General features: G+C 45.7%; 1 protein-coding gene across 6 annotated transcripts in view; it reads right to left on the reverse strand.

Moving 5' to 3' along the window:
- OTUD4 (OTU deubiquitinase 4) overlaps positions 1-7277 on the reverse strand; it is a 32542-nt gene extending 25265 nt beyond the window's left edge. For 5 of the 6 annotated variants that reach the window (XM_071555604.1, XM_071555601.1, XM_071555603.1 and 2 more), the window contains exons 1-3: positions 7157-7277; positions 3652-4142; positions 2035-2118 (exon numbers count right to left, since the gene is read on the reverse strand). In XM_071555604.1, coding sequence (XP_071411705.1) covers positions 2035-2118; positions 3652-3819 — 252 coding nt within the window. In that variant the 5' untranslated portion in view covers positions 3820-4142; positions 7157-7277. Of the gene's footprint in view, positions 1-2034; positions 2119-3651; positions 4209-7156 lie in introns of those variants that run through there. The other variant, XM_071555600.1, reaches the window with a different exon arrangement.
- Positions 7278-11103: the final 3826 nt, after the last annotated feature.

Genomic DNA, 11103 nt, shown 5'->3' on the forward strand with positions numbered 1-11103 from the left:
AAGAATCAAAAAGTCTGGTCCAAACTTTTAATTTATACAGAAGCAATCAAGTGTGAAGATAAAAAGGTGGATCAGCAAAACATGATCACAGACAGCAGCTGGTTTTTACATCAAAATTGAATAACCTAAAGATAATGCACCATGGAAGAAAGGAAGGGCACCAATAAGTTCTCACAGGAAACTGAAGAGTTAGAGAATGAATTAAACATTTTGACAAAGGATAAGAAAGAAAATGAAGAATGTGGTTACACACCTGTAACTGTGGTTATAGCAGGATCGGTGGAACAAGAGAGACATAAATTCAAGTGAAATGGTTACAACAGACAGAGAAGAGTAACTTCAGTAAGTAGCACCAGGACATGTCAACAGAGCATAACTACTAAGGAGGCAGCAAGTAAATAGTTGAAAGGGAAAGAGGCCTTCATTGTTTATGATGGTTGGGTGCTTGGGCTTTGTTTTTTAAGAGAGATAACAATGCTGTATTCCAGATGGAAAACACAAAGTATAGTAAGAAACACAGACAGCAAAGGAGATCAGCAGAGCTGAAGCGAGGTACCTGAGGGAGGAAGAACACTGGCTGGGAAAGGAGAACAGACATGAAACACCTCAACCTTTCACATGAAACACCCTGTCTGAAAAATTACAAGAGAACTTTTAAACAGGAGACTTTTCAGAAAAAGCAAAGATTGACAGAGAAGAGGTCATGACTCTTGGATCAAGTCTGAAGAAACAAAAGAACGCTGAGACCAGGAGTTTGGAGGAGACAGGCCAAGACAGTAAAACCAGCTAAGGCTGGCAAAGCAATTACCTGGATGAGAAGATGCCAGAACTAGGGATGGGAGACAACACACACTAAAGAGCCAAGAAGGGTACAGTATTTCAAAACACTACATAATGCAACAAGGAAAAAGAAGTAGAGAAGCAGACACTGGCGTGAGCAGGGTAATTCTGGAAAGAAAGGGATCAAAAAGTCAGCAGTGAAACAAAATAAATAAAATAGGAAAAGAGAGATCCAAGAGTGGTTAAGTCCTGAGATGGATGTAAACAAGCCAACAGTCCTGGCAAATGGAAAAAGTCAAGAGCTGCGTTGCCCCAGAGCAATTCACTTTGGTTTATGTCATTAATTCCTGAAAATTTCTACATTTATGTGATCAGTCGCATTTAAGCATAAGGCACTTTGTTGGAAATTACAGCACAGACACACATTCTTATTCCTGCTTTCCATTTCTTCCCTATGCCAACATGCATCTAAACCAATCTCTTTTTTTATTTTGGGTCTGGGTAAACTTAAAACAGAAATAGAAAGCTGAGTAATTATCTCTAGTAACAAATCCTTACACATACTCTGGTTTTGGCTATCCTGTAAATTCGGTAAATGGTACATGCACCAGAACTCATACAAACACAAACAGGATCCCCATTATTTGTTATTGCTCTTTAAAAGAAAGAAAAAATGGATTTTATAATGTTAACACTGGTAACATTGACCAAATATAGATCAATATCAAAATATTTTACATCCATGATTTAAGAAAAACTTCCCTACAGATGTTTAGGGGAAAAACACCCTACAGTGCCAATGCATAACAAACTGCAGACCCTGAACAAATGTCACTAATCTCATCAATCAAATCCCTTATATATTTTAAAAGCAATTAACTACAACAAGAACATTTTATTACTTTTATTAAAATAAGCATTATGCTAAAATAAAATCCAGATTTTGATAGCTTCACTACAGACTATTATTCAAGTTTAAGTAAGTTTGCTTTTCTTTTTTAATAAGCATTAAAAACTTCTCCCATCCCACATCAATCCAGTGCAAGGAGCACACAGGTCATTCTACAGGTTATGAAAATGAGTTACTACCACATATGTGCCAATTAATTTAAAGAGCACTCACTTTAAAAAGCACCAACTGGCATTTAGCTATGATGAAGACTGTCACAAACAGCAGAATATACCTTAGAAAGGTGTAAGGAATAAAGCAGCTTTTTTTTTCAGAATGCTCACAAAGAAAACAAAACCACTTACCGCTTCAAATTTCTCCCTATTTTTCCGAAGATAGTCGACACAAGCCATCCTAACATCCATGTGCCGAGACTGAGAGTGCAACACCTACAAAGGCAGAAAGAGAAGAAAGTGACACTGGATCTTAGAAGTCTTGATGACAGGTCACAAATAATTAATGATTGTTGCCTAAATATAGGATTGGAAACACTCTCGTTTTATTTTTATGAATATTTAACATGCATGCTCATTCAGTAGCATCATCTTCATGTGAGTGAAACCTCAATTACTTAATCAAAAAATTAAAGTAACTGCAGAAATCACAGATTTACTGAATTCAAATGCTCAATTTTATGAGGATTTACTAAGCAAATTGCCTAGCATTTACTGTTCATCTTTAATTGACTTCTTTGCAAAGGACTTCAGTTAATCAAAGAAGCAAATTACAGCAGGAGCAGATGTAGAAACCAACTATCAACATGCACTCATTCAAGTAACTCTCAGAAAGTGCAGGTTTAATTTCTCCTACCTTTAAGGGGCCTGTTGCCCAGACACTTTTTTGGAAGCCAGGAGTTCAGATCCCTATATGACATTTCATGTCCTGTTTAAATCTCTACTGGAAAACTATTTCTTTGATCACAGGTCCCAAGTTATCTCTAACATGACTTTGCCTGCACCTTCACCCCAGCCCCAGGGAAGTTCCAGACTTCAGCTGCAGTGTCTGTTGCAATCCTTACACACTGCCCTCAATATAAAACGCTTCCAAATTCAGTTCAGAACCAAAAGTACAGAGATTAGAAGACCCAAATTTGTGGATAAACACCTATTAACTCTGAATCAAAGACCTTCTCTCCTTAGAGATTACTTCCAATCTAAATGATCCTATAAAAAAACAAGAATGGTATGGTAAAAATTTAACAGTTGAAAAAGAAGTTCTAGCAACACTGGAGTGAGAAACATTTGATGCATTAATTAAAAGCATCAAAATATCAATAAATATGCACTGATTATTCCCTTAAATAAAAAAACCCCACTCATTTCCAATCAATAGTGCTTGATTGCCTAAACTTACAAGTTAATGGGGACAGTAATTTTAAAAAAGTGAACTGTGTATGATTAGCACTGGAGTCGAGACTCCCACAATCAGAAGCACCAGAGCTCCCACTGCTGTTTGCTTGTACTTAAGACAAGATGACGCTGTCACTTTTTTCCTTTAACACTAACACTGAAATGGGGGAGGGGAATTCAACAGGAAGAACAGAAAATAAATTATCGCTTTCTCCAATTTTATAGTAAACTAATTAACGAAACTAAGAACGTGGGTTGTCAGCTCCTTCCAATAATTCCATTTCCTAGACAATCTCATACACAGCAGCTGTGCTCCAATGTTGAAATCTTACACTGAAAAAAGCTCCGAGGAAGCACTGGAAGGTCAAAACAGGTAAGGATTTCTTGGTGAGAGGAAGCGGCTGCACATGCAGAACTTTTCTCACCTCGCAGGTCGGAAATTATTTTAATGGTCCTGCTTTTCACTGGCACATGACTGTGTAACCTTAACCTACACTTGTCTGCGCTTTAACACTAACGAGACCCACTTCCCCTGCTTTCACGAGACAGCAGCTTTGTGTGTTAAGGAGTTACCTGCTCGGCCACGGCCCTGAAGAGGCAGGATCCATCCTTGGCCACCTTCTTCCTGTACAAGCCCTGAGATCGCAGGTAGCGGTCCATGGGGGCGTCCCCCGGCGCATCCCCGTCCCCGCCGCCGGGATGGCCCTGCTGGGAGCCGCCGGCCCTGCCCGCCGCATCCATGCTTGCCCCGAGGAAGCAATGGCCGCGCCGCCCCTACTCCCACATGGCGCGGCTCCCCCGCGGGGCAGCCCCAGCGCCGGGCGCAGGTGCAGCCGCAGGTGTGGGGGGCAGCGCCGGCGTCCCGGCCCTCAAGCGGGCAGCGGGAGCGGCAGCGGCACGAACAGCAGCAGCAGCCGGGCTCACGGTGTCCACTCGCATGTGGGAAGGGCGGAGAGAAGCGGCAAAGTTTTGCAGCGCAGCCCGGAGTCCCGGCGGCTCCGACGCGGCTCCGGCGGGACCCGCTCCGGGGCGGGCGCGTCCCCAGCGCCCAGCGCGCTGCCGGCCTGCGGGCGGAAAACAAAAGGGAAAGGAAGGACACGTGCGGCCCGCCGGGAGGGAGGAGAGCAGAGGGGAGGGCGCAAACAGGAGCGTAACCTGGCGCTTATTTTCACTTTCAGCCCGGGCGCTTCTGGGAGCGGTAGTCCCGGAGGAGGGAGCAGCGGGAGCCGGACACGGCGCTCCGGGCCGGATTGTCTGCCCTGCTCCCGGCCGGGCTCAGTCCATAGCTTTTTAGTTTTATAGCCAACACCGGGCTGATAGTTGAAACACTCAACATTGAGCGGGCAACGCGCACTCGCAGCACAGGAAGCCAAACCGAATCCTGGGCTGCATCCAAAGCAGCGTGGCCAGCAGGGCGAGGGAGGTGAATTCCCCATTCCTCGCTCCTGTGAGACTCCACCTGCAGCACTGCATCCAGCTCTGGAGCCCCAGCACGAGAAGGGCATGGAACCGCTGGAGCAAGTCCAGAGGAGGCCACGAAGTTGATAAGACTGGGGCACCTCCCCTTCGAAAACAGGCTGAGAAAGCTTGGCTGTTCAGCCTGGAGAAGAGAAGGTTGCATGGAGACCTCACAGCAGCTTCCAGGATCTGAAGGGGCCTCCTGGGAAGCCAGAGAGGGACTCTTCATTAGGAGCCATAGTGATAAGACAAGGGGAATGGCTTCAAACTTAATGAGAGGAAATTTAGGTTAGATATGAGGAAGGAATTCTTTACTGTGAGGATGGTGAGGCACTGGAACAGGTTCCCCAGAGCATTTGTGGATGCCCCAATCCTTGCAGGGTTCAACGCCAGGCTGGATGAGCAATCTGGTCTAGTGGAAGGTGTCCCTGCCAATGGCAGGGGGGTTTGGACTAGATGAGCTTAAGGTCCCTTCCAACCACTCAACACTGTATGATTCTATGTCTGAAAACTAATCAACAGTATGTGGGGTTTCTGGATTTAGTTGGGTTTTGTTTGGTTTGGGGTTGTTTCCCCCTCAACAGATGACATTGTAAGATTAACTTTTAACTCCATCAACTTGCAGGAAAGAAGATGGAAATAAAACAGAGATTGTAAAAGGCAGCTTAAATAAAAACAGATTTAAAGAAGCCATAGCCATTCAACACTTCTAATGTACTACTTTTGTTGTATGCCACTCTTAGTTGTAAGAAGCTGCAAACATATTTATTGCAATTGCAAGATTAATTTTTTTCTTGGCATTTTAAATAGGTTTTACATGGTTTTGATGCAGAAGATGTGACTAGAAAGGATGCTCTCCAAACCTGTAAGGCTTTTTTACTGTGGTTGTACAACACAGGTGGGAAGGAGAGCTACAAAGCTCTCAGTAGCATTAGCAATAAATAAGATGCTATTACAGTTGGCTTAAATGAGCAGAGTTAGACGCAGGAAAGAGTGGCAAAGATTGGAAGAACAAAACCCCTGATTTTTACCTTCAGCTGACCAGGGAGGACAGTGATTTGAACTAAGATCTGTATATAATAATAATTGATTGAATAAGCAGAAGTTACAATCCAGACTGAGTCTAGTGCTCTACGAGCTCTGTACAAGCAGCATCAAACCCTCTTTTCCTGACAGACGCTCAGCTTTGCCAGAAAGGAATTGGAAATAAATGCAAATTCCAGGATCTCTGAAAAGAAGTGAAAGTAAAGTCCTAACAGCATGTGAGAAAATACACAGAGAGCTAGTTAGGCAGCATCGGGATGTTTGAGACAAGGAAGGCAAGATAAAAATACCAGTGAGGGGCTGGAGGGGAAGCTCAAACTTCTCACCAGAAGATGGGAAAGGTCATCTAACAAGACTGAACTATAAACAGTTGCTGCCACTGACTCAGCTACCATATTCACTTAAGGAACTCAGGCTAGCAGAGTCCTCCTGCATGTGAGACATGCTCTTCTGTAGATAAAAGTGATTTGGCAAGACGCTTTTGAGACCTATCAAACTACTGTTCAGTTACAGAGTTTCTTAAGAATATACTCTTTTTCCTCACCCTATCTATCAGTGTTAGAGACACAACTATCCTCTAACATGTTCACAAATCTGTCTTACCACTTATTTCAGCCTTTTGTCACTATGATTTGAAAGGCTGGTGAGGGGAAGGGCAAATGCCTTTCATCACGTCTGTTAGACTCAAGAATGCCTATACACACGAAGTCATCCACTACGTGACAGGACATAAACGTGGTTCTGATAAGTGCACAGAAAATTAGAGTACTAAAGTCATCTAGTTGTCAGTGTCCTAAAAGCCTGCTTTTTATTACCAACTCCTGAAGCTGATCGAGCGATGGTGACTCACAGAGGTTTTTTTACCGTGTTGCTGTACAAGAATCAATCCACTTCTAAAAAGGTTTAGTTCTTGCTGAAGTAATCTCTACCTTATGCAGAGTTTCCAAGCCTTCAGGAGAAATGCATCCACCCAAAGGCAATCTGAAACACCTCAACATTAAAATAAATGCTCCATCAAGATAAGAATGACCAAATTATAACTTGCGAGCTATTACAGATGTTCTAATGAGAGTTATTACAGATGTTCTAATTAGCAAGTAGCTTTATTAACACTTTCAGCCGCCACTTCTACCACGTGCAACAGCTCCAGCCACGAGTTTCTCCGCTCGCTGCCCATACACTGAATCAGCCCAGGAAGCTGACTCAACCTAAAAACATTTGATAGAAAAATCTAATTTTATCCTTAAACCAAGATTGGCTTTGTGACCCAGTTCACGGCCTCCCTGGTGCCAACACCTGGGCCAGCAGCCTCGGAGAGCGGGAGAGAGGAGCCCGCTGTTCCCGGCCTCGCGCGCCCTTTCCCGGTTCGCCACGCGCCCCCTCCCGCCCCGCAGGTCCGGCCCGAGCGGCTCGGCAGGGCAGGCCGGGCACAGGGGCAGCCAGGCGGGGGCGGCCCAGCGGCCTCCGGAGCAGCAGCGGCGGCCGCTCCGCGATGCCCTGCCCGCCCCTCGGCCCCCCCGGCACGGGCACCCGCGGAGCCGCCGGGGCCGCGCCCCAGCCCGCACATGGCACTTACCGGCCTCCCCTCCTGCTCTGCTGCCCACCGGGCGACACCGCCAGCCGCGGCCCCGGCACTTCAATCTCCCGCGGCGGCCGCACCTCCCGCGTCGCTCCCGGTGATGCGCCCGGTGCCAGCCCCGTCCCGCCCTCCCGCTGCGCCGCTCCCCCCCGGCGCGCTGTTGGTTTGTCCCGCCGGCCACACCTGCGGCTCGCACCATTCGCCGCGCGGGGGGGGGTTCAGGGGAGAAGGCGCGGGGGAGGTGCGCGCGCGGGCGCAGGGGCGGGATACGGTGCCGGGATGGAGCGTCAGGATGCGGCTCTGCCCGGCTTGGAGGAGCCGAGTGGTGCCGAGACGAGCGGCGGTCGCCTCATGTCCTCGTCACCCGGCAGGCCCGCAGTGGTACAGCCGGGGAGCCTCTCCCTCCCCGCACCCAGCAGGTCCCGGCGCGGGGCGGGAACACCGTGTGGCGCCGCTGGAACACGCCATCCCCCATGTGGGACCCAACATGAAACGTTGCTAAGATTTTTTTTTTCTAACAGGTATTTCTTTTTAACGAGGTAACAGGCAGAGGAACAGGACATTGGACAGGAGAGTGGACATTCCACAGTCACACCATCCGGCTGCGCAGCCGGGAGAGACTGTTGGATGTGCCCTCGGTACGTGCGTGCTGGGACAGCTGTGGGGGCTGTTCTGAAGTACAAAGAGTTCATCCTCAAATCCTATTGCGCTTCGTCAGAAATGCTCCAGCAGACAGGAAGAAATACGTAAAATGCCTGTAAATCAGTATGGGGAGCTTGTGAGAAGACTTCATCACTGTCTATAACTACCTGAAGGGAAGTTCCAGCCTGGTGGGGGCTGGTCTCTTCTCCCAGGCACTCAGCAATAGGTCAAGGGGGCACGGGCTCAAGCTCTGCCAGGGGAAATTTAAGTTGGAGATCAGAAAAAAATTCTTTCCAGAGAGAGTGATCAGGCACTGGAATGGCCTGCCCAGAGAGGTGATGGATTCCCCATCCCTGGAGGTTTTTAAACTGAGATTGGATGTGGCACTGAGTGCCATGATCTGGTAAATGGACTGGAGCTGGAGCAAGGGTTGGACTCGATGATCTCGGGGTCTTTCAATCCAATTGCTTCTATGATTCTAAGGAAGTGTGTAGCAAATTCAAATTAGGTTTGTTTGTTGTTGGGCATTTTTCAACTAAAATGGTTACTCTGGGCTAGGAACTCAAGAGCAGCGTGGCCAGGAGGTCAGGGGAGGGAATTGCCCCTCTGCTCTGCCGTGGTGAGACCCCACCTGCAGTGCTGCATCCAGCACTGGGGTCCTCAGTGTAAGGACATGGACCTTTTGGAGCAAGTCCAGAGAGATCACAAAGATGATCAGCAGGCTGGAGCACTTCTCCTACGGGACAGGCTGAGACAGCTGAGATTGTTCAGCTTGGAGAAGAGAAGGGTCTGGGGAGGACTTAGAGCACCTTTCAGGAGCTACAAGAAAGATGGAGAGAAACTTTTCACAGGAGCCTGTAGTGACAGGACAACGGGACACAGCTTTAAAATGAAAGAGAATAGCTTTATATTAGGTATTAGGAAGAAATTCTTTACTGTGAGGCTGGTGAGGCGCTGACATAGGTTTTCCAGGGAACTTGTGAATGCCCCATCCCTGGAAGTGTTCAGGGCTGAATTGGATGGGGCTTTGAGGAACCTGGTCTAGTAGAAGGTGTCGCTGCTCATGGCAGAGTGGTTGGAACTGGATAACCTGTAAGGTCCCTTCCAACCCAAACCATTCTGTGATTCTATTAGCCAGCTGTCCTGGCCATGCTCCTCACAGCTTTTTGTGCACTTCCTCACTGGCAGAGCATGAGACACTGAAAAGTCCTTGACTAGGGGTAAGCACTACTTAGCAACAACCAAAACATCAGTATATGTGTCAACATTTTTCTCATACCGTATCCAAAACAGAGCACTGTACCAGCTACTAAGAAAAAATGAACTCTATGCCACCCAACACCAGGACACTATGGCTGGGGCTGGGAGGTAGATGAGCTTCAAGGTCACTTCCTAGCCTAACTATTCTATGATTCCCTGATCATCACTGAAACACATAATGAAGCTAAAGTGTTTAGGGGGAATTAATAAGTAACTTCAAGGTAGCTAGCATGGATCTTAATAGTGGTGATAAAGCCTGATGCTTAAGGGAACATAGTTAAAAAAATAAAAGGGTGACCTGGTTAGGAAAAATTACTTTTAAGTTGCCTATTGGCTTAGTAGTCCATGATGAGATTTTTGTCTGAAATTAGGGGGTTTTTTTGTTCAGGAAGAATATGAGATTATATGCTTTTCTGGTAAGGTACATTTCAGCCTACTGTATCTTTGTTTTGAAAACATAGGTTAAAAACCGATCCAGTGTAAGTCATTTGTCCCTGTCTGGTTGTAGGTTTCCAAAGTTATAGTGCACTGCACATTTAAGCCTGTAGTGCCTCTGTGTGCCTGATTTTGTGCTGAGCAGTGGAGCACCCTGAGAAAACTGACACAGCCAAGCATTGCCCTGCAGTATTTTTCAGTGAGATCAGGTCTTCAAATGTTGTGCATTTTCTGTGTGGACAGCAGCAAAAGAGATGAACAAGGTGGGAAAGAGAAAATAGATGAAAAGCAGATGACAGATTTCGGTTTTGGTTTAGTGCTAGGCCAGGTTCTCGTCAAACTCCAGCCTGAGAGACTGAGGGTGTTGGAGTTGTGTAGTTCCAAACCTACTGTACCAAATCTGAGCAGCCTGCTCAAACTTTTAGCTTAAGTCTTCCATGGTAAAATTGTTTCCCCATCAGACGTGTGCATTCTGACATGTCATGGTTACTTGGCTTTGGAGTCTTCTGTGAAGGTTTGCAATTTCTTATCCAGGCTGTCTCCATACTAACATCTACAAAATAGTTATGCCCCTCAGGCAAAAGCTTTTAAAAATGTATATACAATATAATTGAACAGTAAGAGATTCTGTTACCTGTTGAAAGTTAAAAATGAACTTTTCCTGACATTAAGGGTAGCATAAATAGTTCAGTCCAACTCTTAATTAATTAAGTTGGCAGGCAGATTTTTATTGCCATTAGTGGGTGATGGATCAGGATTAAATATAGAGGGATAAGAGCATAGAATCATAGAATATCTCAAGTTGGAAAGGACCTATGAGGATAATCAAGTCCAACTCCCTGCTTCTTGTAGGACTACCTGAAGCTAAACTGTGTGACTGATAGCATTGTCCAGGAGCTCCTTGAACTCTGACAGGCTTGGTGCTGTGAGCGCTTCCAGGGACTGAGCACCCTCTCAGTGAACATCCTTTTCCTAATGTGGAATCTGAACTTCCTTGACGCATCTTTATAGGTCTTCAACATAAACCATTCTATTTATGGATCTCTCTGTGTAGACAAACTTGGTTTTAATTCTGCTGATGAAGAATAGACCTGGATTTCGTGTCCATCATACAGAATAACAGTGCAATTATAGCAGAATATAGTAATGGTTACATTATTCCTGCAAGCTGTTTATAGCTGACTGCATCTTTGTGCTCTAAGCATGGGTCAAAAGTCATACACTCCCAGGACCTACATTCCTTCATTATATCTCAGGGAACTACAGAAATAAGTCTGTTTGAGTTTGAAATTGTCATTCTTCAAATATGTAATAATCATGTAGCATTTTCCCTTCTGGACAGTTTTGATCAAAACTAGAACCCCAGGCTGATAGTTGAACTGCTTTCCTTCCATGCAGATTTAATATAATACCACATCACATTTGAGATGCTTAACATTCAAGTGGGCAACACCTAAAAAATGATGGGCTGAGGCACAATCAGCAGCTTAATATCTCAGCACACTAGAGCAATAAAGAGAAGGGCTGGTTTGCGTTTTTGGAATTAATTCCTCTGAGAGCAACTAATTAGCACTGTTGTACACAGAATGAAAAAAACAGGAAAAAAA

The sequence above is a fragment of the Pithys albifrons genome, chromosome 5 (genome assembly GCF_047495875.1).
Source record: "Pithys albifrons albifrons isolate INPA30051 chromosome 5, PitAlb_v1, whole genome shotgun sequence".
In the NCBI taxonomy this organism is placed as follows: Eukaryota; Metazoa; Chordata; class Aves; order Passeriformes; family Thamnophilidae; genus Pithys; species Pithys albifrons.